This window comes from Scylla paramamosain, chromosome 1 (assembly GCF_035594125.1).
Source record: "Scylla paramamosain isolate STU-SP2022 chromosome 1, ASM3559412v1, whole genome shotgun sequence".
NCBI lineage: Eukaryota > Metazoa > Arthropoda > Malacostraca > Decapoda > Portunidae > Scylla > Scylla paramamosain.
In genome coordinates this window covers 16,479,855-16,507,196 of record NC_087151.1, presented here as the reverse complement: position 1 = coordinate 16,507,196, position 27,342 = coordinate 16,479,855, and the positions used below count along the sequence as shown (strand labels likewise).

Here is a 27,342-nt window from a genome sequence, read left to right as displayed (position 1 = left end):
CTCTTCCCTTGGTTACACTGGCTTGATATTCTCTTCCTTTGTCGGTCAGCACTCGCTCCCTGACACTAACTTCTTCATTACAAGTTTGATCCTTGTCCGCTTGCTCACCCTCACCTTCCCTAAGGCCATCTACGGCATTAATTTCCTCAGTATCAGACATGTTTAACAACTTAATTGTGTCAATACTGAGACACTGAAAGAGCAATTAAAATTACAACTCTAATACTAGCTAATTAAGGGTAATTTTCACTTAGGCTATTCAATTCAGTGCACATACATACTATTATACTTTCTTGCCTGTGACCATGGGTTCTACAAAATGGTGGCGAGGCACAATGGGTGGAAGGGAGTGGTTGTCGTCAAGGGAAGAGCTGACCCCAGGGCCTCAGAGGTCAACCTATAGGCTTACGTCAGCGTCCCCTCGTCCTGTGACTCACTCTTGCTACGGTTTCACATGGAGCCAATTTCTTCCTTGTAGGTCGAGTTCTTACTGTAGCTGCACCAGCTGGGCATCAATTGGCTCTCAGGTGATGTAGCCGCACCGGCTGGGCATCAATTGGCTCTCAGGTGATCTGTTTTACTGATCACACCCATCATCGTAGGGTCGAGGAAAGGCAGTTCTCTCTCTGACGTTTATTGATGAGGTAGGCATGACCGTAAGAACTGCGAACAAGTTCTCGGTCTCAATTTCTTACAAAATAACATTATACACTGATATTAAACACTTTCAACATATTACAATATTCATTAACAATACATGCAATTGACTTAGCACTATGACAATCAGTTTTTACTACAAAATTAAAGTATTTACCTCGGTCACCATCCTGCCCGTCTTTGTCTGAGCGCGACTTGGCCGTGAGTGATGCCCGAAGGCGACTAGCAGGTTAACCCCACACTACCAACAAGTGAGCATCGGCTTCGGTGCTTAATATAGCATTAAATACTGATACTCACACATATTACACGTTTTCATGCAAATAGAAAACTATTGAACATTTCACTTATATATGCCGAGGAATAATCACATGAGGTACATACGCTTTACACACAGTAACATGGCTCCCCTAAATTGTGTAACAATTTACCTTAAATTAAGATTAGTATGTACCTTAAAACTAGGATTAGCACATAATATGTTTTGTTACATTGGCTCCTTGGCGGGGATGCTCCGGTCTATTATTATGCATTACCTTCTAACAGCAATACTAGACTATGTATTGGCCTCTCTATGATGGTCCTGTTTGCCTTTATGTGTCTTCCCTGGTTGTCGAGATTACAGTCTGAAACCAGGACCTTAACCTTTCTTACTAGGCCATCATGATCAGGAGATACTTCTGTTACTCTTCCCAGTTTCCACTGGTTCCTTGCTAAATTCTGATCTTTGATGATAACTATGTCATTTACACTGAGATTCCTCTTTGGTGTTGTCCACTTGTTTCTAAGCTGTAGGAATTGCACATACTCCTTTTTCCACCTGGACCAGAACTGGTTGGCCAGGTATTGTGCTCTGCGCCATCTCTTTATGCAGTACAGGTCCTTCTTAATGAAAATGCTTGGAGGAGGCAGTACTACCTTTGTTTTCATAGTTAACAAATTACTGGGTGTCAACGGTGTAAGACTTTCTGGGGAGTTAAGATGGTCCACAGTTAGGGGACGACCATTAACTATATTTTCTGCTTCAACTAGGAAGGTTCTCAGATCTTGGTCATCTAACTGAGTACCATGCTGATCAAGCAACACAGAGAGTACATTTCTCACTGTGCGTATCTGCCTCTCCCAAACACCTCCCATGTGACTGGAATTGGGTACATTCATGTTAAAAACAATCCAGTCACACTGATCTTTCATGAGTTCTTGTCTGACTTTATTGTTATTTAATTCTTTTAAGCATTTCTCATACTCTGATTTGGCTCCTACAAAGTTAGTTCCTTGGTCACATCTCAACTGTCTTACGGGCCCTCTTCGTCCTACAAAGCGACGGTATGCACTTAGGAAGGAACTTGTATCCATGCTGTTGGCTGTCTCTATGTGCACAGCTCTACATGCCATGCAAGTAAAGAGCACTCCATATCTTTTAAGCTCTTTACGCCCCTCTTTGACATAGAAAGGGCCAAAGAAATCTACTGCTGAGTATGTAAAAGGAGGTGATGGTTCTAGTCTGTCAATAGGCAGGTCTGCCATCTTCTGTCCCTGTGTTGTACTTCTAACTTTACGACAGATAATGCACTTTGAAATGTGCCTTGATACTAGGGATGATCCTCCTACTATCCAGTATCCACATGACCTGATTTCATTTAAAGTTATGCCCCTGCCTTGATGATTTGTCCTTTTGTGATGGTGGCATATTATCAGCTGGGTTATGTGAGATGTTTTGGGGAGGATGACTGGATGTTTGGATTCATCTGTCAAATTAGAAAGCCTCAATCTTCCTCCTACTCTCATGATACCATTTTTGTCAATGTAGGGATCTAACTTATAGAGGGAACTGGTCTTGTCTATCACTTTTGTTCCCTTGCCATTGTCTCCTTTAATTAAAGAATTATGGTTAGCAGATGATTTCAGTACATTTATTTCCTTTTGGAATGCCTTTGATTGCAGTTGTTTTATAATTACATTTTCAGCTTCTGACACTTCTGCTACATTTACTGGCTTATATGTGTTCCCCTTTACTTTAGTAGTGCCATCACCTTTTCCTCTGAAGCTGTTCAGAAGCTTGAGGCATACAGCAACTGCCCTCTTTGCTTTAAACCAATCTGAAAAATACTCAAGTCTTTCTAGTATATCTGTGGGCTGTTGTGTACCTACAGCATGGCATACAACTTTCTTCACTTCTGGATCATTCTCATTTATGACCTTGTACTGGGAATGGCTATCCATTTTGCTATGTTGCCAAAGGAATTCTGGGCCATTCCACCAGATCTTGCTATTACACAATTCATCTGCTGTCATGCCTCTAGATGCATGATCTGCTGGGTTATACTGTGTCTCTACAAATTTCCACTGATCTGGTGAAGTGTGATCTCTTATTGTTTCTACTCTATTTGCAACATATATATGGAATCTCTTTGCTTCATTTGCAATGTAACCAAGGACTACTTTGCTGTCTGTCCAAAATACTTCTTCCACATTATTATACTCAAGTTCTCCCTTCAAGAGTTTATGGATTCTAACTGACACCACTGCTGCTGCTAGTTCTAGTCTGGGAATTGTTATGGTTTTTAGAGGTGTGACACGTGACTTTGCCATTACTAATGCACAATGAATTTGGCCAGTCTTGCTAATTAATCTAATATATGAGCACTGGCCATATCCCTCTTGACAGGCATCTGAAAAGTGATGGAGTTCAACCTTTTCTACTTCCCCAAAGTCATCAGGTTTGTAGCATCTAGGTACCTTTAACTGATCTAGTTTGTGCAGCTCATCCTTCCATTTTATCCATTTAGGTTTGACATAATCTGGCACCTCATCATCCCAATCAACTGCATTCTTACATAATTCTTGTAAAATTTGCTTTCCAGTCAGTATGAGAGGTGACACTAGACCTAATGGATCATATATAGAGCTCACTGTTGACAGAATACCTCTCCTGGTGAGTGGCTTGTCTTTCAGCTTTATTCTAAATTGAAATGTGTCAGATTCTATGCACCACTCAACTCCCAAAGTTCTTTCTATAGGCAGTGTGTCTTCATTCTTACTAAAATCCAAACTTTTAATTCCATCTGCTCTCTCATGAGGAGAAATTGCAGCTAATACATCTTTGTTGTTTGACAAGAACTTATGAAGGTTAAAACCTCCCTTGTAACATAATTCTTTGCTCTGCTGAATAAGAGTGACAGCTTCATCCATTGTAGCTACTGACTTCAAACCATCATCAACATAAAAGTTGTTTCTTACAAACTTGGCTGCATCAGATCCACACCCGTAGTCATCTGCAGCTTTCTTAAGAGCAAAGTTGGCTACACTTGGAGATGAAGTAGCTCCAAACAGGTGAGCTGTCATCCTGTATTCAGCTATCTTATTATTAAGGTCACCATTTTCCCACCAAAGGAATCTTAACATGTCTCTGTGTTCTGGGTTGACCTTCACTTGATGGTACATTGCCTCTATATCACATACAAGTGCAATGCTTTCTTGCCTAAACCTACACAATACTCCAATAAGTTTGTTGGTAAGGTCTGGGCCTTGTAACAGGTGACTGTTTAATGACTGGTTCCTGTAGTTTGCACTACAGTCAAATACAACTCTTAACTTCTTTGGCTTTCTTGGATGATAGACTCCATGATGTGGAATGTACCAGACCTTACCATCATTCCTAACTAAATCCTTTGTCGGTACAACCTCTGCATAACCCTTTGTAATCATATCATCCATGAACACTTTGTAATCACCTTTGTGTTGATTGTCCTTCTCAAGTTTAGCTCTTAACTTCTTGAGTCTCTGTTCTGCTAATAGTTTGTTGTTTGGAAGCTTGACCTTATCATCTTTAAGAGGAAGGGGCAACTCATAATGGCCATCCTTCAGCTGATGTACTCCTTCTTTCATCTTACTCATAAACCTTTTATCTTCATATGATAATGGAGTGTCAGCTGACTTTCTATCACTGAAGTCAAGTTCAAACATATCTCTCACTTGAGAAGGATTAATCATCTCTTTGGTTTTAGTAGGAAACACTAAGAAATTAACCCTCTTTTCTTCATTGATTTCTACTTCTTGTGTCACTGTTCTGTAGACTACCACTGTATCCTCCAATGGACTTGAATGGGGTGAGATTTTACCAATGATCCCCCAACCTAGCTCTGTCCTACGAGCATAGGGATGCTTCTTACTATCACCTGCTATTTGCTCTTCTGCCATAATGGCTTCTGCACAATCAAGACCAATGAGAAGTCCTATGTCAATGCTTGGGTCATATTTCATTAGTTTGTCAGAGATTGCCTTTAAGTGGGGCCAGTCGCAAGCAGTCTCGGGCCTTGGTATCTGACTCCGTCCAGCTGAAATGTTTTCTGTTGAATATGCTGAAGGGACTGATATTTCCACTTCTTCATTATAACCTCTTACTTTAAGTCCATGAATTTTGATAGAATCAGTGATTTGTTTTCCACTTATTGTGTGGATATTGAGTGACACTGATGGTCCACTAATTCCCAATTTATTCAGAGTGCTTTCCTTGATGAATGAAGCATCAGACTGCTCATCCAGCAGGGCATACACTAAAACTTTATTCTCTTCGTTACTAACATGATGTAACCATACAGGAACTATCATGGTGTGCATGTCATGTGTCACTGATTCTGTAACTTTGACCTTATTGGCTACTACTGTGGGTTTATCATCTTTAGGCTGAGTTGCTTGTGCTGGCACCTTTTGGCTCTCAGTTCTTGTCATGTCATCATTGTGAAGAGCTGTGGGATGGTATCTCTGACATACTTTACAAACTTTCCTTCTTCTACAATCCTTTCCTTTGTGACCCATTTTTAGACACCCTGTACATAACCGTTTTTCTTTAGCAAATTTGTACCTAGTATTACCATCAAGTTTGGCAAATTCCTTGCAATCATCTAAATCATGATCCTTTGTACAGTAGTGACAGAATCGTCCTTTCCTTTCCTGGTCCTTGGGATACTGTTTGTTGGCTTGTACATTTACTTTACTTTGGAATGACCACATTGGTTTTTCCTCAATTGATTTAGCCATGAAAGTTCTACTCCCTCTATTCTTTGTCATGATGTTTGATTCCCTTGGTTTCCAATTGGTTGCTTTTGTTTGAGTTTTGATCCAGTCATTTACTTCCCTACTTACTGAATTCCAGGAAAGAAATGGATTGCTTGCTCCTTTTGCTTCGTTCTGGACAAATTCACATAACATTTCAAAGGGTGGGTGGTGCTCTTCATTGCTACTAGAAGTGTTATTACTGTTAGTATCAAGATATATCATCGCTTGCTTTCTCCAGTCATGAACAACATGTTCAGGGAGTTTTGCTAGCACCTTTCTCTGCTCTCTAGGATCATTCAGAAATGACAAATAAGAAGTGTGTTTCATTGCAGCTAAACAGCACTTCAAAAAATCTGAGAAAGCTGTTAATGCTGGACCATTATGCGGAGAGATTGGTAGCCAATTCATTAACTTATTTGTGTAAGCATCAGCTATGATGCTTTTGTTTCCAAATCTATCACTAAGAATTTTCTTTGCTTGCACATAGTCAGCATCAGAGTTAAAGTGCATTAACATTTTAATGGCATTCTTTGCCTCACCAGTTGTATACCTCTCTAAGTAGGCAAGTCTCTCTTTACCAACAGAAGTTTTAGACTCTACATAAGTTTCAAAGTTTTTCAACCAACTTGGAAATTCCATGGGTTCTCCATCAAAAGTGTTAGGCTCTATTGGAGGAAGGCTCCACTTGGGATCAGGTATGTTGATTGCAAAGGTTCCCCCAGGATGGGAAAAGGATTGATGATTCTGTCTCACATTATTCACATTATTAGGCATGTTGACATTATGAGTGTGTCTACGAGAGCTTGGTACAAGACTTTGAGCTGTAGGGTTGAGATTTATTACCTGAGGTTCACTAAATATTTGTCCATCTACTTCATTTGTCATCAATTCATTATCTCTATTGCAAGAAGAAGGTTTCTGTGGGTCATGGAATGTAACATATTTGTGAGGCATGGCATTGTCACTTTGTTGATTTGCAATTGCTTGTGCTTTCATTTCATTTTGTGACTCTATGTATTGTTGAAGATAACTTTGCTTCTCTACACTTTCATCATTACCTGGAAACATTTTTACTTCTTCTTCAACTAAGCTAAGAGCATTAAGTTCTGCACTAGCAACTGCTAAATCTCTCTCTTTCTTTTTCTTTGAGAACATTGCTTCTGCCTCTGCTTTTGTCTTAGCTAACATAACTTCTGCCTCTGCTAAACTATCATGATATTCCATTTCCTTTCTAAGTCTGGCTACCTTTGCTGCTGCTTCTTGCTTTCTTTGTGCTGCTGATGAACGTGATGAAGTAGATGAGACTCTAGAATGTCTAGACCGTTTGCTAGAACAAATTGATCCTCTGTCATTCTTTAACTCCTTTCTTTTACATTCTATACTTTCTAATATTTCATGGTGAACTTGTTGATTGTGTTCCAGCTCTTCATTTAGCTCCTCTGACCTTTCTGGCTCTAGTTCCACCAGCTTTGTGTATTCCACATAATACTGCTGAAATGCCTCTATTACTTCACTTGACATGGGCTCTAATTCAAAGGGGCTAATTACAATTTTTAATCCTTTCTTAATTTTGCTGGTAACACTGCTCCATTTACGCTTACAGGACTCTGCTCTTCCTTTGGTTACACTGACTTGATATTCTCTTCCTTTATCGGTTGGCACTCGCTCCCTGACACTAACTTCTTCAATACAAGTTTGATCCCTGTCCACTTGCTCACCCTCACCTTCCCTAAGGCCATCTACGGCATTAATTTCCTCAGTATCAGACATATCTAACAACTTAATTGTGTCAATACTGAGACACTGAAAGAGCAATTTAAAATTACCACTCTTAATACTAGCTAATTGTGGGTAATTTTCACTTAGGCTACTCAATTCAGTGCACATACATACTATTATACTTTCTTGCCTGTGACCATGGGTTCTACAAAATGGTGGCGAGGCACAGTGGGTAGAAGGGAGTGGTTGTCGTCAAGGGTAGAGCTGACCCCGGGGCCTCAGAGGTCAACCTATAGGCTTACGTCAGCGTCCCCTCGTCCTGTGACTCACTCTTGCTACGGTTTCACATGGAGCCAATTTCTTGCTTGTAGGTCGAGTTCTTACTGTAGCCGCACCGGCTGGGCATCAATTGGCTCTCAGGTGATCTGTTTTACTGATCACACCCATCATCGTAGGGTCGAGGAAAGGCAGTTCTCTCTCTGACGTTTATTGATGAGGTAGGCATGACCGTAAGAACTGCGAACAAGTTCTCGGTCTCAATTTCTTACAAAATAACATTATACACTGATATTAAACACTTTCAACATATTACAATATTCATTAACAATACATGCAATTGACTTAGCACTATGACAATCAGTTTTTACTACAAAATTAAAGTATTTACCTCGGTCACCATCCTGCCCGTCTTTGTCTGAGCGCGACTTGGCCGTGAGTGATGCCCGAAGGCGACTAGCAGGTTAACCCCACACTACCAACAAGTGAGCATCGGCTTCGGTGCTTAATATAGCATTAAATACTGATACTCACACATATTACACGTTTTCATGCAAATAGAAAACTATTGAACATTTCACTTATATATGCCGAGGAATAATCACATGAGGTACATACGCTTTACACACAGTAACAGGTGATCTGTTTTACTGATCACACCCATCATCGTAGGGTCGAGGAAAGGCAGTTCTCTCTCTGACGTTTATTGATGAGGTAGGCATGACCGTAACAACTGCGAACAAGTTCTCGATCTCAATTTCTTATAAAATAACATAATACACTGATATTAAACACTTTCAACATATTACAATATTCATTAACAATACATGCAATTAACTTGGTACTATGACAATCAGTTTTTACTACAAAATTTAAGTATTTACCTCGGTCACCATCCTGCCCGTCTTTGTCTGAGCGTGACTTGGCCATGAGTGATGCCCGCAGGCGACCAGTGGGTTAACCCCACACTACCAACAAGTGAGCATCGGCTTTGGTGCTTAATATAGCATTGAATACTGATACTTACACATATTACACGTTTTCATGCAAATAGTAAACTATTGAACATTTCACTTATAAATGCCGAGGAATAATGATGTGAGGTACATACGCTTTACCTACAGTAACACCCACTCTCTTCCTATTATTCATTAATGATCTTCCAAACCAAACTTCTTGTCCTATCCACTCCTACGCTGATGATACCACCCTGCAATTTTTCATGTCTTTTCATAGACGTCCAACCCTTCGGGAAGTAAACATTTCACGCAGGGAAGCCACAGAACGCTTGACTTCTAAAATTTTTGATTGGGGCAGAGCAAACTTGGTATTGTTCAATGCCTCATAAACTCAATTTCTCCATCTATCAACTCGACACAACCTTCCAGACAACTGTTCCCTCTTCTTCAATGACACTCAACTATCCCCCTCTTCTACACTGAACATCCTCGGTCTGTCCTTTACTTATAATCTGAACTGGAAACTTCACATTTCATCTCTAGCTAAAACAGCTTCTATGAAGTTGGGTGTTCTGAGACGTCTCTGCCAGTTTTTCTCACCCCCCAGCTGCTAACTCTGCACAAGGGTCTTATCCGTCCATGTATGGAGTATGCTTCACATGTCTGGGGGGGTTCCACTCTTATCGCTCTTCTAGACAGGGTGGAATCAAAAGCTTTTCGTCTCATCAACTCCTCTCCTCTAACTGACTGTCTTCAGCCTCTCTCTCATCGCGGCAATGTTGCATCTCTAGCTATCTTCTACCACTATTTTCATGCTAACTGCTTTTCTGATCTTGCTAACTGCATGCCTCCCCCACTCCCGCGGCCTCGCTGCACAACACTTTCTCTTTCTCTCACCCCTATTCTGTCCACCTCTCTAACGCAAGAGTTAACCAGTATTCTCAATCATTCATCCCTTTCTCTGGTAAACTCTGGAACTCCCTGCCTGCTTCTGTATTTCCACCTTCCTATGACTTGAATTCTTTCAAGAGGGAGGTTTCAAGACACTTATCCTTCAATTTTTTTTACTACCGCTTTGGACCCTTTTATGGGACTGGCATTTCAGTGGGCATTTTTTTTATTGGATTTTTGTTGCCCTTGGCCAGTGTCCCTCCTACATTAAAAAAAAAAAAAAATACCAGGCTAAGTGATGAGGTGGATCGCTGCCTCTGAAGACTCACTCAGTGTTTACGGTAAAAGTAAGATGGAATCTTGTGTAACAAAGTGCTGTTTGCGTACCTGATTATATTATTTTAATTTAGTGGAGAATTTATACATTAAATGATGTAAACGGGTGTTAGTGATAGTAATATAAGAAGTGCCCCAATTCAGTAGGTGCACTGGGGCAAGGATGTAACATCTAGTGTTTGATAATTATCGTCTGAGGTACGCTTTACTAATTTTTTTTTTTTTTATTGTATTGTATTAGTTATCATTTATTTCGTATTTACTATTGCTACGTACTGGAGTTGTGTTTATTTAATGTATTATCATTATAATATGATATAAGTAATTATGCGTCAGGGACTGTTAACTGGGTTGTTAGGGAACCCCAGGCATGTTTCAAGATCTTTGTCAATTAAAGTACCAGAAGAAGGAACGAGTATCAAATAACCTGGTTTATACCTAAGAAGACATATCCCCTAGTCTAGCACCCTGGAGTGGGTGTTATAGACCAATAAACTTCCTGTACAGTATACTCCATGACCAATTAGAAGATGAGTGCTACACAAGAAGAAGCTCAGTTTGATTTTGCCAAAGGTGAGGACATTGCTGATGAGGATAGGATAGCTGAAGCCAAGAGGAAGCGCAATGCAATTAAGGGAATTTTCACATGACGCATGAACCTCATAGACAAGTTAGCTATATATATATATATATATATATATATATATATATATATATATATATATATATATATATATATATATATATATATATATATATATATATATATTGCAGGTGAGATATAAGTTGAGTATTTTTCCAGAATTCATAGTAATGTTTGAAGCAGTTCAGGCTGAGCTCGTAAGCTTAATGTCGGTTGAAGAACAACTCGGTGAGGAAGGATACACAATTGACATTGTAACTCAGGCAATTGATCTACAAGAAGGAATAAATAACTGGCTGGCCCAGTATGAGGATGATATCAAGAGTTGGGGGAACCTTAGGAGATTGACATATTGAGTGATGCCTTGAGCTCATGCACTACATTACACAGCTTAGAAGCAGAGAATAAGACTTTAGAAGCGGAACTTAAGGAGCTGACTGAAAGGCGGCAAGAGTAACTGCTGGAACTACAAAACCTGAGGTTCAAGAAGGAGTGGCAGAAGCTAACTGAAGAAGAAAAGAAGTTACAAGATGAACTTCAATCCTACAAAAGTCTGGTTCACGGGCTGGATGATGATGGCAAGGGCTCACTACACACCAAGTTGATTCTATGAATGCACAGGGACACCTAGAAGACACCAGTGGAGTTCCATGTACACTAAGTACACCCAAAGGAATACACAAAAGACCTTTATGAATATCGTGGGACCCTTCATGTGTAGTTCATGAAGAATCTACACCAGATGAACCAGCAACGACAGCAACTTCCGTCTTTGCCAATACCATCAAGCATGTGTTGGAAACTTCAAGACCAACAGTGTGCTATTGTAGATTCCCTGCATGTAACCAGAGGATAACCCCAAACATTTGATGGGGATGAGTTGGAATACTGGCCATCTATTAGGTCATTTAAAGATAGTATAGACTGCCTTTCGATTTCTGCATTCCAGAACCTTGTGTATTTAAAACAGTACCGCAGAAGAAAGACAGCACTAGCACTTAAAAGCACCACAGAGTGGGTGTTTTATATATATATATATATATATATATATATATATATATATATATATATATATATATATATATATATATATATATATATATTGTTATGCAGAGTGTTTTATTAGAAAATAATGAAGACGGAAGAAGAAAATAGAGCAAGAAGAAGGGGGGGGGAAGAGAGAGAGAGAGAGAGAGAGAGAGAGAGAGAGAGAGAGAGAGAGAGAGAGAGAGAGAGAGAGAGAGAGAGAGAGAGAGAGAGTCGCGGTGACTCATTGAAATTGTTTAACTGGAAAAATTCTAAGGGAGTTAATGCAGAGTGAGCAAGATGCATTTTAATGCACCTCACTCACCCTGCATTAATTCCCTTAGATTTTTATCACTTTCCCTCATTCCCGAGAGCTGTATTTAATAAATAATAGGGAAGAAGGATTGCACTTCAAGATAAAAGATCCAAATCCCATCCAGACCCCCTTTATAAAGGCGTAATGATTCTCATAAACTAATGCTCATTTCAGAGCGAGATTGAGATTGAGTGCAGATAGAGCGAAGCATGCCCTCAAACGCCATCCCCCCCCCCCAATTTTTTCATCCCCTCCATTCCCCATATCTTGTACTGTAGTGCTGGGAAATTAATTATGTATATTTCTATTTTTTTCCTAGGCTAAGGCCCATGTAATGTGCGGGGGTGACCAGAATCTCAGTACCATGTGACTAACCCCTCCCCTTCCCCTCCTCTCCTCAGTGTCCTTTTGTCCTTGCTTTTCCCCCCCCCCCCTCTCAGCGTCACTGTGTTGACCACTTCTATAACAAATTTACCCAGTGAATAAACGTAATTTCTCCTGCTTGGCCAGGTTATAGAGGCGAATTTTTCACCTAATCCCAGAGAATGGGGAGCCCTTAATACGATAAAATTAATTCTATAATGGTAAGGTCTTAAACCAGCTCAAACAAATCCCAGATAATTACGCCGCGCCAATGAGGTTGACGAATCTGATAAGTCTTCTTTGCTTCGCTGCCTTGTTACCCCTGTTGCTACGCAAGCCGGGAAGAGATACCAGACTTTGACTAATTCCCCAATTGATTTCAAAAGTCCATTGAATTAAACTTCTTAAAGTAACAACTATAAAGTAAACAGTAACTTAATTATTCATATTTTTCATCCCTGAACTCACAACCTAGTCGCCCCCCCCCTACTAAAAACAAAATTATAACTTAATAAATTTCCCCATTGGAAACCTTTATCCTTAGTTTCCCGCCGATTTCCTCACAAGCAAAGCCAGTCTCTCTCGGATTCTCCTCAAGTGAGCATGCAGTCTGATAGTCTCCCCCTCCATTCCTGTAATATTAAGTAAGTGTTTATTTAACAATAATTTTACTAAAGCCAGTCTCTCTCGGATTCTCCTCAGACCCTCTTGGATTCCCCTCAGATATTCCTGTTGATAAACTATTTCTGAGTGGATAGATATTCGCATTTTTTCGTTCTGTTTTTGTTGGTTTTCTCCACGGGACTAGTGAAACCACCTGGTTCGAGATCACCGTGTGAGACTGTCCTCAGGTCTATACATACTTTTTGGGTATATATTTGTTATTTATTTATTTATTCTCTGGTCTCCCCCACAACTCAGTAGTCGCGAAAATATCTCCATCGTAGTTTTTATGTAATTGAAGAATACGCTACCATTTATTTTGTATTCCTGAATTATGTAACTGAAGAGTACGCTATCATTTATTTTGTATTTCTGAATTATGTAACTGAAGAGTACGCTACCATTTATTTTGTATTTCTGAATTGCTTTCTTTTTATTATTATTATTTCGGATTATTCCATTATTTATTAAAAATCATAAAAGTGTCAGTATTTGTATTTCTCTTAATCCAGTGATAGGGTTAGTAATTTTCGTGTGCCACAAGGGAACATCACACCCCTTAGAGGGCACTAAACTGGTGAGCAGCGGTGGCATTTATTTCGCGACTGACCGAAAGAGGTGGAGACTGGAAATAAGTGTAAATGTTGAAGGTGGCACTTGTAGGGCATAGCCAGATTCCCCGGCATCTAGAGGTAACAAATGTGCAAATTAGGATATTCAGAGCCCCTGGAGCAAAGGCTAGGACTTTCTTTGAGGATGATCGGTTAAATCGAGTACTCGAGTGGCAACATGACTTGACCATCTTGTGGATAGGCAGCAACGACATAGAAACATCTACCAATCCCGCTAGGATTTTCTCCGATGTTAAGAACATCATCAAAGAAATCACTGCCAAATGCCAATCACTAGTGCATGTCTGCCAAATTGAACCCAGGACCAACCCTAGGGGAATATCAGTGGAGAAATATAAGAAATTCCAAGTAGGAATCAATAATAGAGTAAAGAGAGCCCTGAAGACCCCAAACATTCATTTTAATAATATTCAATTTGTACAAGAACTGAGCGAGGATGGTGTTCACTGGGACGAGAGAGGCCAAGCTCAAGTAATCAGTAAGATCAAAAGAGTTATTGAAGGTCACAGTAGCAATAGAGAGGCAGTGGAGTAGAACACATTGTCCTGGAAGAAGAAAACCTGAGCGCATACTGTGTATCGCAGGTCACCTGACAATCACCCTGAGATATTGTGTTCTACACCCAGTACGTTAAACTTCCATGTGAGCAAAGATGACTGATAATGTTCGCCTCCCAAGGGGTGGATTAGACCCGTGGCAGGACTTAATGGATCATAACACCAGAGAGAGCCTGGGAGCAGTTAAACATGAAAGTAAAGGGAAAGACTTGAACACTTTAGAACAGGAAGTAGAGGAACTAAAGCAAATCTTAAATCAACAAAATCAGGTAATTGGGCGCTTGGCTAACATCCCTAATTTACACAGAGCACCTAGCACTCCCACCAAACCCCGAGATATCCCAATTCTTGAACTCCACCACCTACAAGGTCTTGACTCAACTACCCAATTGCAAATTTTCATTGAACTGGTGGAGCAAAGTAGCAATGAGGACACCCGCAAAGTGCAAATTGCAAAGAGTAGGGTCAGCAGCGAGCTCGCAGCTCTCATACATAACCATCAAACCTTACATCATTGTCACACCTGGAATAGTATTAAACAATTGCTTCTATCACAATTCTCCCAAGAGGTTAACTTTGACAGGGCGTGGAGAGACATAGACGCACAGACATATGATTGGGTAGAATCTCCCCAAGCATTTGCCAACAAATTCACTTGCAAATATGCCACTCTAGAGACGAGCTTTCCAGGAGAGAAACTCCCTAAATGTAAGAAAATTATCAAAAGAAAGTTGTGGCAGGGCTTAACCCAAGAAGCAAAGGCTAGACTAGAAGGTTTCCTGGACGAGGATTATCCTCTTGATAAATTTATTGACAGGGTAGAACATGAGCGCCAACTGCTCGAGGCTGCCCATACTTCCCCCATTGCTAGAATTAAACCTGAACTGGAAAAATCTAATTCAAAACTCATTGGTAGCCCTGACCCAATAACTCAAAATCCCCCAGACCTAACAAATGCAACATCCAAGGAATCAAAGGAAATTTGGGAACTTAAGCAGCAGATTAAAAGTCTCACTGATCAAGTAGGAAGGTTGAGAACCTCCCCCTCTCCAACACAACCCGCTAAATATTGCTCACACTGTCGAACCCATAGTCACACGCTGAGAGAGTGCTGGAGAAAACCTGCCCGTGGATCATGTTTTGACTGTAGACAGCATGGGTGCTGGAGAGGAAATAAAAACTGCCCCGGAAAACCAAATCAGAATATATGACTCACCCAGGGATTCACATCCCCCGCTATCAATCTCATAGTTAACAAGAAAATTCTTAAAGCTGTCATTGACACTGGTAGCGGCTATACTTTAATCACAGAGGCTGCGGTAAAGAAATTAGAAGGAGCTATATCACAAAGGCGAGCAGTACCTATACTACAAGGGGTAACTGGTTCACCCTTACGAATCTTGGGGATGACCTTACTAGAGATAGGAGTAGGTGAAGAGACTATACACAAACAATGGTGCCCTGTAGTCCCGAATAGCTACCTTGACGCTGACGTCTTACTCGGGACAGACATACTTTCACAAGCTCCTTTTCAATGGAATGGTAAAACAAATACAGTAAAGTGGGGTAAAACCACATACCTTGTTAATCATATCAAAAGGCAGAAAGGCAAGGTGGAACGAGTTCACGAGGTACCTATTCTTCCTACCACTCCCAGTCAAACAGAACACATCCGTCTAACTCATACCATCAAACTCGATCCCTACCGAGCTCAGTTTCTTCCTATCTCGGTGAAAGAAAACCCAGGAGAAACTTTGTTAATCCAGCCTCAGCCATGTTTAACGCCTAATCATCACCCCTTGATTGTGACAGTAGATGAGAATAAAAAGGTCCCCCTCCCATTTATTAATGATACTAAGGGCCGGAAAACAATCAAACCAGGAACCCTATTAGGCACTTTTGAAAACATCTCCCCGATGATCAGAGTCATCCACCAAAAGCAAGCCACTCCTTCCCTAGAAATCCACAATGATCTGTTGCCACACAACGACCAAACAAGGTGTCAGGAATCAAAGAGTAGGCCACAAAGACTCGAGGAGTTGATAAGACAACAGAAATGGAGTAACCTTACTAGAGAGCAGAAAACAATCTTAAAAAATATCATTCTCAATCACCATGATTTATTCATAGTAGACAAAAACGAACTTGGATTAATGAAAGGGCCTCCTGCTAAAATTAATATCTCTAATCCAGAGCCTAGTCGTGGTCCTAGGTACCGATACCCCGAGGAAGCAAAAACCCTGATATCAAACATGTTAACAGATATGGAGAACAGAGATATCATTGAAAAATCTACATCTGCATGGCTCTCTCCTATAGTATTAGTCAATAAACCGGATGGAAGTAAAAGAATGTGCCTTGACTACCGACATGTCAACAAACACCTAACTACTGACATTTACCCGCTTCCCCGCCTAGAAGAATTAGTTGAACAAGCAGCTGGCCATCAGTTCTATGCCACGCTAGATATGAGGGAGGCTTATTTTCAAATTCTATTGGAGGAAGGTAGCAGAGACCTCACAGCCTTCAGTGATGGGGTGACTCTCTATAGGTTTAAAAGGCTACCTTTTGGATTAAGCTGTTCTCCAGCTATCTTTACTAGACATATGGCCTCATTGTTAGCTCCTCTCGTGAAGAAGGGTTGGATGAAAAATTACTTAGACGACCTAATCATTTGGGCTTCAGACTTCACCACACTCAGCGAAAGACTCAGTGAAACTTTCGCTTTACTTAAAGAAAACGGAGTCAAGCTTAACTTATCTAAATGCGAAATGGCAAAGACTGAAGTTACGTTTCTTGGTCATAAAATTTCACAAGAAGGTAGTCAACCCGACCCAAAGAATGTAGAGGCAGTATTGGAAATGAAACCGCCCACTAAGGTCAAGGAAGTGAGACGATTTTTAGGTATGGCAGGATTTTATAGGAAACACATCAGTAATTTCGCTCAAATAGCCACTCCACTTACCAACCTAACGAAAAAAGATCAACCTTTCCTTTGGACAGACAAGTGTCAGGAGGCATTCGATACCTTAAAAAGATCTCTTGCCCAGGCCCCTATACTAGCGAGAGCGCAAAGTAACCAGCCGTTCATTTTAACAACTGATGCCAGTAATACCCATGTAGGAGGCGTCTTAAGTCAAACTCAGGAGGATGGGTCTGTCAGACCTTTGGGCTATTTTTCAAAAAAATTAAACTCCACTGAGAATAGGTACTCAGCTACAGATAAAGAAGCCTTGGCAGTACTTCTCTCTTGTAGACACTTCCATCATTATTTGTGGGGAACTAGCTTCACTATATTCACAGATCATCAGCCCCTTACTAGTATATTTAAGAGAAAGACCAAATCTGCCAGGATGAACCGCTGGATACTAGAGATGAGAGAATACCAATACAACATCCAATATGTGAAGGGAAAGTATAACTACGTGGCCGATCAGCTCTCTCGCCCAGTGAGGATCATTCAGCGATGTCCTACTCCAAACTATTTAGGCCTGACTTTAGAACAAATCAAGATTCAACAAAGGGAAGAAATTAAGTGGAGAGACATGATAGAGTATCTGGAAGGAGGGTCTATACCTACCAAAAAGTATCATAAGAGTATATTGCACCAGTTCACTATAATTGATGAGTTGCTGTACTACACTAAGGAAAACATTGATGGCAGCATTCATTATTCATTGGTAGTTCCTCAGGTTCTGATTCCTAAAGCTTTAGAACATGCACATGAGCTTTCTGGCCACCTGGGTCAGAAAAAGACAGTTAAAAAGGCCGAAGAATTGTTTTACTGGTGTAATCTCAAGTTTGACGTAACCCAGTACGTAAAGAATTGCCTTACCTGTCAAAGATTTAAAACCTCTCCAGGGTTACAGCAGCCTTATCAGGAATTACCTTCAGTAGAGAAGCCCTTAGATAGGATAGGTATAGACCTGACGGATATGATTGCAGGCAGTGGTGGCTACCGATATGTGTTGACTATCGTAGATCACTTTAGCCGATTTGTGAAGTTCTATCCACTCAAAAACAAACTATCAGAGGGAATTGTAGAGGCGCTGCAGCACTACTGTACATTACCGACTTCGGGACTCCTCACTCCATCGTCCTGGACAACGGGGGCGAGTTCACCTCCCAGATCTTCCAACAATTCTGCCAGCAACACCTCATCACCCTCTGTTACACCACTCCCTACCACCCGCAAGGGAACGCCATCACCGAACGACTCCATCGCACGCTCAAATCCATCTTGGCTTCCATGTGCCGAGGTTACCCGCTACGGTGGCCTCGCCTACTCCCTGTGTGTCAGGCCACTATGAATGCCGCCGTCCATACCAGTATCGCCCAACAACCTTTCTTCGCGTTTTTCTCCCGGCATGCGCCCCGAGTGGTGGGTGCCAGGCTACCCGCAGTTGATGGTGACGAGCAAGACGTGGATGTGGTCCGCCGGCTGATCCGGGAAACACACGAGAAAATGACTCGGAAATACCGTAATGCGGCCAACAGGAAACGCAAGGAGCAGAAGGTAGACATTGGGGCGTTGGTGTGGGTGAAGCGAGAAACTACAGAGTCAGGAGTGTGTAAGAAACTGTGTGTTCGTTGGGACGGCCCATATAAGGTGGTGGAAGTTTTAAGAGGAGGCGGTGGTTATGTGGTGAAAGACCCTTTCTCGGGAAAGATGGTGCAAAGAGCGGCAGAAAAGATCAAACAGTTTCACAGTGAGGAAGAGTACGTAGTTGCGGCTCAAGACACAGTGTTCCAACCTGATATAGAAACTGAAGTGTTACCGCCTAGAGTGCGTAACCATCCCAGACGCTATATTGAGGAATGTTAATGTCGCTGGAAAGACGGTATAGAAAAGAGCAGAGTGCTTGGGGTAAATAGAGTCCCCCCCCTTACTTTTGCATGGTCTGGCTGGACTGGTTGTAATGAATCGTGGTATGACGGGTATGGGTACTATGTGAGAGGTGATGTAAGAATTTGAGAAGGAATAAGGAACCACTTTAATTCGCAGACTACTACTGCACTCGACAACCCGTTCGGGCCATACTGTGGTGGATTACTTCAGGACGTGGCGAGCGCTTCGCGTAATCATCTGTAGTATCTCGTGGTATGAGTGAATGTGTGGATGAGTAAATGACTGTCCGAGTGGAAGGAACCGAGTACTGGGGTGGCCGAATCTCGTTTCAGAGAGTGACGGAGTGACTTAAGGTTAAGTCCTCACACCACAGGAGGTCAAGAGGCTGGTTGGGGTGGAATTTCTTTTCTTTTTCCTTGAGATGAGAGAAAGAGCCGAGTTATGTCTCCAAGGGACATTGTGGTGATATGGCCCACAAGCCATTGTATGGGAGAGAATGTCAGAGTTATTTCCCGACAGAGATCACGTGCAGTTCGTCAGCCTGGCTTGGTTATGTGGTGGTGAGGGGAGTTTCTAATTACTCGGATGTGAAGGTGTTATTTTATTTATTTTTTTTGGTAAGGAGAAAAGAGAGAGGTGAAAAATTCTAGAACGGATGAAAGGCTCGTGTAGTGCTGGGAAATTAATTATGTATATTTCTATTTTTTTCCTAGGCTAAGGCCCATGTAATGTGCGGGGGTGACCAGAATCTCAGTACCATGTGACTAACCCCTCCCCTTCCCCTCCTCTCCTCAGTGTCCTTTTGTCCTTGCTTCCCCCCCCCCCCCCTCTCAGCGTCACTGTGTTGACCACTTCTATAACAAATTTACCCAGTGAATAAACGTAATTTCTCCTGCTTGGCCAGGTTATAGAGGCGAATTTTTCACCTAATCCCAGAGAATGGGGAGCCCTTAATACGATAAAATTAATTCTATAATGGTAAGGTCTTAAACCAGCTCAAACAAATCCCAGATAATTACGCCGCGCCAATGAGGTTGACGAATCTGATAAGTCTTCTTTGCTTCGCTGCCTTGTTACCCCTGTTGCTACGCAAGCCGGGAAGAGATACCAGACTTTGACTAATTCCCCAATTGATTTCAAAAGTCCATTGAATTAAACTTCTTAAAGTAACAACTATAAAGTAAACAGTAACTTAATTATTCATATTTTTCATCCCTGAACTCACAACCTAGTCGCCCCCCCCCTACTAAAAACAAAATTATAACTTAATAAATTTCCCCATTGGAAACCTTTATCCTTAGTTTCCCGCCGATTTCCTCACAAGCAAAGCCAGTCTCTCTCGGATTCTCCTCAGGTGAGCATGCAGTCTGATAGTCTCCCCCTCCATTCCTGTAATATTAAGTAAGTGTTTATTTAACAATAATTTTACTAAAGCCAGTCTCTCTCGGATTCTCCTCAGACCCTCTTGGATTCCCCTCAGATATTCCTGTTGATAAACTATTTCTGAGTGGATAGATATTCGCATTTTTTCGTTCTGTTTTTGTTGGTTTTCTCCACGGGACTAGTGAAACCACCTGGTTCGAGATCACCGTGTGAGACTGTCCTCAGGTCTATACATACTTTTTGGGTATATATTTGTTATTTATTTATTTATTCTCTGGTCTCCCCCACAACTCAGTAGTCGCGAAAATATCTCCATCGTAGTTTTTATGTAATTGAAGAATACGCTACCATTTATTTTGTATTCCTGAATTATGTAACTGAAGAGTACGCTATCATTTATTTTGTATTTCTGAATTATGTAACTGAAGAGTACGCTACCATTTATTTTGTATTTCTGAATTGCTTTCTTTTTATTATTATTATTTCGGATTATTCCATTATTTATTAAAAATCATAAAAGTGTCAGTATTTGTATTTCTCTTAATCCAGTGATAGGGTTAGTAATTTTCGTGTGCCACAAGGGAACATCACACCCCTTAGAGGGCACTAAAGTACCTTCCTGAGCGTTCGAGAGTCCCGCCCAAAGTCTTCCCTTTGTCTCCATGATATGAGAAGCTCAATTGTAGCCTGACATCTGTATGAGGAAGACGAGAAAGACGTGCTTGGAAGAGCTGGCGATTTGGGTAGATTTTTGGGGGCGGTTAATTAGTTATTATTAGATATTGGGAATATTGTTGATAATCCTCACCCTATTGAGTATCGGAAAGCTTGTGTGTATGCTCTCTTTGTTGTTCTGTTTGTGTTTTGTACAGTTTCCATACTGTGTAAGCACACATTTGTCTTCTCCCCTTTGTGAAGTTTTCTGTCATTGTGAATGTCAAATGCAACTGACCTCTGTAGCCTTGCTAATGTTTTTGTTCAGGCCAAAGGATATATTTCTGTAAGTACCTTTTTGGGTTAACTTTCTTTCTTTTCTTCCGACTTGCCACTGTGTAGGGGGCAGAGTCAGTTTTCTAAGAAACTGAAGATTGTTTAGCCCAAGGCCGGGTGTCCAAAATATCTAATTGAGCGTGGGCAGGAGCCATGAGGGTGGTTACTCATTAGATATTCTGGTCTATTTGTTTTGTTTTCATTTTCATTTTTTTTTTCTTATTATCATTTTTATTTTTATTTATTTATTTTTTTATTTATTTATGTCGGGGCTGGAGTAAGGAAAGGCAGGAGAAGCGTGGCGAGGTTTATTGAAGGTAAGTATCCGTGTACAGAGAGGGTACAAGATAACCTATCTCCGTCCCGGCTGAATAAACACAAGCCCCCACGCGCCGTGATACGGCGGGAAGTTGGGTGTTGCCACACACCCCCACACTCCCCCCCCCAATTACACAGGAAGCCCAAAGTGGGCGGTGTAATGGCAAAAACAGAAAATACTTCAAATGAATCAGACCAAGGGTTACAAGCACATGCGGGGCGAGAAATAAATAATCACAATGTGATCCGTCAATGGCAAAACACTATGGGCGTGCGACATTCACAGTGCCACTTAAGGGGTGGTGTCCCCTAATACGTAGTCGTAGAGGTGACGTGGCGCCTGTCTGGAGCGCTGGGGCCTTCTTTGAGTAGGCGGGGTGGGGTCAGGTGTCACAGCTGCCCCGTCGTCGCTTGGCTGAGTGTGCTGTTCGCGCGTGAGCGACCGTAGGTGGCGCCTGTTCCTGATGGTGGCGCGCCCGCTGCCGTCCAGCTGCACCAGGTACTGTCTGGATGCTGTAGTCTCCAGTACAGTACCTGCGCGATCCCAGCGTCCGCTGCTGGGGTTCTGGATGTGAGTCCGTTGGCCAGGTGTAAGGGGCTCAAGGTTGTGGGCTGACTGGTTGTGCCGAGAGGCTGCGTTGTCCCCAGAGCGGACCAAGGCCCGTTCGCGTTCCCGCAGAAGCCAAGCCCACCGCTCACTCACTTCATAGAGAGATGTGTCGACAGGTATGGCATCCCGCAGCTGACGTCCTGTGAGCAGCTGGGCTGGGGAGGCTTCAGAGCCCTGCAGGGGGGTGTTGAGATACTGCATGATTGCCCTTGCAGCAGCGTCGGTGTCCAGGGAGCCATTCCGGGCAGTGTTGCCGCGTAGTAGCCTCTTCGCACACTTGACTGCCGCCTCTGCTCGGCCGTTGGACTGGGGATAGTGTGCGGATGAGATCCTCAGGCGTACACACCAGGTGTTGAAGAAGCTCCTGGATTCCTGGCTAGTAAGGTTTGTTCCTCCGTCACACGACAGCTCCTCTGGGATGCCAAAGCACCTGAACCACCGTCGAAAGATTGCTATCAGGCGTGCGCTGGTGGCATCGCCTGACAGGTGCTCTACCTCGAGCCATCCCAAGAGCCTGTCGGCAAAGGCGATATAGGTGTGGCCATCCAGTTGAAATAAGTCTGCCACTACTTGTTGGAATGGATATAGCGGGGGTGGGTTGGGCATCAGGCTCTCTGCGGGGCTGGAGGGGGCGTGCATGTCGCATACTGCACATTGGTGCCTCTTCTGCTCCACCTCCGCGTCAATCCCAGGCCAGTAGACTGACTGCCTCGCCCTGCGTAGCATGGAGTCCCTGCCCTGGTGCCCCGCGTGCAGGTTGGCCAGGACTGTGTGCCTGAGGGCTGCAGGCACGACTAGTCGCGGGTGTTTCTCGTCACAGGTGTACAGGACCACGCTCCCTTGGGAGGACAGGTGGCGCCTCATCCTGAAGTACGGGCGGAGGGCAGGCGGCTCCCAGTCCTTGCGCTCAGCCCACCCATCATTGGCCACACATTCCCTCAAGAGGCGGTACTCCTCGTCCTGTTCGGCTTCTTCTTCCACTTGACGAAGGTCTACGACATGCCCCATCTCATCTTCAGCTGCTGCGACTGTGGCTGCCGTCATGGCTGCGCATACCAGCTCTTCCTCGTCTTCGTCCGACCTTTCTGGTTCACCTGACAGGATCGGGTAGCGCGACAAGGCATCTGCCGCACAGTTGGTGTCGCCCTTCAGGTACTTGATGCGGAAGGTGAACATTAGCGTCTTCTCTTTCAGGTTGAGAAGCCGGGGATTGGCTATGTCCTTGAGCTCCTTGTCCCCAAAAATTCTTGTGAGGGCCTTGTGGTCTGTGACGAACGTGAGGTTCTTGCAGCCGAGGAGGAAGAGGCGTGCCTTCTTCAGAGACCAGGCGATGGCGAGTGCCTCTCCCTCGAGAGTGCTGTAGTTCTTCTCAGCTGCTGTGAGATGTCGGCTGCCACAGAGCACCAGCTTCCACCCGCCGGGGCAGCACAGTGGCGACTTCTCGGAGACACACTCACAGTACTGCTGCAAGATAACGAAGCCAATACCTTGTCGGCTGTAGTCAGTGAGGACTGCTGTGGGGCGTGATACATCGTAGAAGCGCAGTCCCTCAGCTGCCAGTCTCCCAATGGTGTCTTTTACCGAGGTGACAAGGGCTTCCAATTGCTTGTCCCAGTACACTACCTTCCCACCTGGCTTCTTGAGTAGTTCCCTGAAGGGTTCCATGACAGGGGCGACTGCCAAGAAGGGTGCAACTTGGTTGACTAGGCCGAACCATGACCGCACATCAGTCAAGGTGGGCTGTGCGGGCATCTTGAAGTCAGTTATGCTGTTGACGAGGTCGCGGCTCAGTTGGTACCCTTCCCAGCCCAGAAGGTAGCCGGCAAAGGTAACGCTCCTCCTGCAGAAGTGGAACTTGTCGGGCCGCAGGGTGACACCACTCTCCATGCACCTCTGGAGGAAGTCGTATGTATGCCAGAAAGCATCACTGACGCTGCTGTCGTGGAGTAGGGTGTCGTCCACGCACTTTAGCTTCCTGGGCATGTCAGTGATGGTGTCATCAAAGCGTTTAGTAAAAGCATCCTGTGACGCACAGTGGCCCATGGGGGTGCGGCAGTACCTGTATCGTCCCCAAGGAGTGATGAATGTTGTGAGCTTGCGACTTTCCTCGTCGAGGGGAACCTGGTGGTATCCTGAGTAGGCGTCAGCAACTGTCTTAAATGCATGCTTGGGCACGCTAGAGACGAGGTCGAAGGGCGGTCTGGTGTGATGTGTCTCCCTGAGGCTTGCACGGTTGAGGTGCTGAAAGTCGACCGTGTGACGGGGTCTGCCGTCCTTTTTTGGCACCACCACCATTCTAGAGCACCACTCGGTAGGTTCGCCTGCAGGTACCGCTTCGATGATCCCTTTGTCCACGTCATTGTCCAGCTGACGTCGTACCTCGTCAAAGAAGTGGAGCGGGACTGTGGCTGGGACATGGACAGCATGAGGGCGTGCGTCAGGTCGTAAGTGGATGTGGTGAGGTGGGCCCTTCATCTCAGGTAGTGGCATGCGTCCCATGGCAAAAACCGTGCGCCCGAAGTGCTCTAGGAACCATTTCTCTAGGCGATCAACATTTTCCTCAACAAGCTCGTGGGGCGGCGATTCCGGGCGAAGTGGTACTTGTGGGGTGTCTGCAGCCTTGATAGCGCACACACTAGTGAGAGCTAGGGGGCGCGGGAAGGTGTGATGGACCAGGTGAAGGGCCTTACATGCCTTGAGCGACAAGTAGAGTTGCTGCACACCTTCCGCTATGTAGATGCATTCCATGGTGGAGGCAGTCCCCACGGAGACTTGACATGTGATGGTCCCCAGGAGGCGCATGCTGCCCCCGGCAACGTGGGTGACTGCCATGGGTGTAGCCTGGAGCTGACGTTGGGATATGCCGAGGTCCCCCAACAGTAGGCGGCCCGCTACAGACACTTGTGCCCCGGTGTCTGCAACTGCTGTGTAGGAACAAGTGGCGCGGGGCCGGGAGCAACTGATTACCACGGACAGCGACGCCGTAGTCTCCACTCCTCCAACAATCACTGCTCCGGAAGTTGGGGGGAGGTTCTAGTGTTGGGCAGGGCGGGCACTGCCCTGAGGGGTGAGGGCCCGGTACAGGCGCCAGAAGTGCCCCTTCTGGCCACAGCAACGACATGTTGCTGCAAACGCCTTGCAATGCCGCCCACCACAGCACTCAGAGTCTCCGCACGCTGAGCACCGCCTGCGTCCTTGCCGTGCCCCCTTCTGGCGAACTTTTCCTTGCCTCCCAGACCAGCGCGCTGGACCCGCTGCCGCCACCTCGGCAGGGTGTGAGTCCGTGAAGGGCGGTGGCCACGGGTTGCTAGCTGCCACCCCGGCTACGTCACTAGGGGGCCGCTCACTAGCCTTTTCCGCCGCCTCAATAACTTCACACGCGCGGACCACATCACTGAATGACTCGAGGCGTGGGAGGCCTCGCAGCACCTCCGCTTTCATGCTGCGGTCACGTAGCCCCATCACTATTTTCTTGCTGAGCATGTACTCATCCAAGGGACACTGGCACTCGGGACACTGGAAGCCGCACTCGTTTGCTTTGGCGCGGCACTGAGAGATGTACGCACACACGCTGTCACTTGGTGCTTGTACCAGTGAGAAGAACTCTGCCCACGCTCCAATTACACAGCGTGGGCCAATCACTACGCTTCTTACTATGTCAATTGCATCCGTGGTTGAGAGCTGCCTGAATTTGTGCTTGCCCAGGCGCGCGTCGATGCGCTGCTGCACCTCTGTGTTGCAAAGGAGGCGCACATAGGGTGCTACCATCGGTGGCACCCAGCCGCAGATGCTGCTGTAGTCTTCAACGCTGGTGGCCCACGCCTCAAACGCAGCTGGCGACATGCCCGCGGTCGCTCCCCCTGGTCCGGGTGGAGGAGGTGGTGGGCGCCGCTGCAAGTTTGCTGGCCAAAGCTGCTGCCCGGTGGCTGGTGTAGGGTCAGGGCTTTGTGTGCGCCGCATGGCGCGGTATGATGGCGCCGAAGACCACATGGCTGCGTCTGCTGGGCTAACGGTTCCCGTGGGCGTCTGTACGCCACCCATGCCTTCCTCCATTAACCCCTGAAGAAACTGCGCCATGTCGGGGCTGGAGTAGGGAAAGGCAGGAGAAGCGTGGCGAGGTTTATTGAAGGCAAGTATCCGTGTACAGAGAGGGTACGGGATAACCTATCTCCGTCCCGGCTGAATAAACACAAGCCCCCACGCGCCGTGATACGGCGGGAAGTTGAGTGTTGCCACACACCCCCACAATTTATTTATTTATTTATTTTTTTTTTTTTTTTTTTTGTCTGTCTCTTCCTTGCACTTGGCATAACAAGTTTTTTTCTCAGGTCTGGGTGAGAAATTGGCAATGTATTTTTCCTGTAAGCTGAGACAGGGTTGCGAGCTCTGAGGTTTGCTAGCTATTTGCAACCAGAGGAGTGCCTGGGTTCATTTTGTTTGTGCCTTGCACTACAAAGAAGGTAGCCCAGGGAGAAGCTGAGCCAAAGTAGTGACACCTGTGAGAGGGGCTCGATCTGGTCGTAACAGAACTGGTGACCTCGCCAGGATAACCTGGAAGCTCTCACAGGCACGCTGGAGAGACAATTTAGTGTTGTTCGTTTTGTTTGTTGCCTGTGTGTGTGTGCGTTTGTATCCAGCCTAGCGTGTGTGTGTGCGTTTGTATCCAGCCTAGCGTGTGTGTGTGCGTTTGTATCCAGCTTAGACTATAGATGAAAAGACTGGTAGAGTGTGGATCTAGCCCAGTTTGGTGTTCAGACAGACAGCCATAGTGTCCAGAGTCGTCCTATCATCCCTGCTCATAGTACAGGGGGAATCTCCCAGACAGAAAGCTAAGCACTCTGCCAGAGCCTCAGCATGCAGTAGCATTTGACAAGACAACATGTTCACAAAACATGTACACAGACAAGTGTCCACAAATGAAAAGGAGGGTAATTCACCTCTCACTGCAACAACGTTCGGTTTACACACACACACAGGAGTTATGTTCTTGATATGAAGTACATTACAACTAACTACACTCCCAGGCAGGCTGATATAAAGACTCCTACACTACTCATATAGACCAGTGCTTACAAGCAGTAATTACTCAATTATCC

At 44.3% G+C, this 27,342-nt stretch overlaps 2 protein-coding genes and 1 long non-coding RNA gene across 3 annotated transcripts; all 3 read right to left on the bottom strand.

Moving 5' to 3' along the window:
* Positions 1-618: 618 nt before the first annotated feature.
* On the bottom strand, positions 619-3,397 carry LOC135101529 (uncharacterized). Its single transcript, XM_064005620.1, has 2 exons — positions 815-3,397; positions 619-663 (listed from the first exon to the last, which is right to left on the bottom strand). Exon 1 carries the CDS (start codon positions 3,247-3,249, stop codon positions 1,183-1,185), a length of 2,067 nt encoding a protein of 688 aa, XP_063861690.1. The 5' UTR covers positions 3,250-3,397; the 3' UTR covers positions 619-663; positions 815-1,182.
* Positions 3,398-7,905: 4,508 nt separating this feature from the next.
* LOC135101527 (uncharacterized) lies at positions 7,906-8,206 on the bottom strand. Its single transcript, XR_010269296.1, has 2 exons — positions 8,102-8,206; positions 7,906-7,950 (listed from the first exon to the last, which is right to left on the bottom strand). It is a non-coding gene; the product is annotated as an uncharacterized LOC135101527 (long non-coding RNA).
* A 13,722-nt stretch (positions 8,207-21,928) lies between these two features.
* LOC135102396 (uncharacterized) lies at positions 21,929-26,323 on the bottom strand. Its single transcript, XM_064007637.1, has 2 exons — positions 25,399-26,323; positions 21,929-25,254 (listed from the first exon to the last, which is right to left on the bottom strand). Exons 1-2 carry the CDS (start codon positions 26,321-26,323, stop codon positions 21,929-21,931), a joined length of 4,251 nt encoding a protein of 1,416 aa, XP_063863707.1.
* Between the last annotated feature and the right edge of the window lie 1,019 nt (positions 26,324-27,342).

What these genes read in the sequence shown, in the direction of transcription:
- LOC135101529 (XM_064005620.1), bottom strand. Translation starts at nt 3,249, where the DNA reads ATGGCAAAGTCACGTGTCACACCTCTAAAAACCATAACAATTCCCAGA.
- LOC135102396 (XM_064007637.1), bottom strand. Translation starts at nt 26,323, where the DNA reads ATGGCGCAGTTTCTTCAGGGGTTAATGGAGGAAGGCATGGGTGGCGTA. An exon ending in CGGAGACTCTGAGTGCTGTG is followed by an intron (nt 25,255 to 25,398) that starts GTGGGCGGCATT and finishes CTTCCGGAGCAG; the next exon opens with TGATTGTTGGAGGAGTGGAG.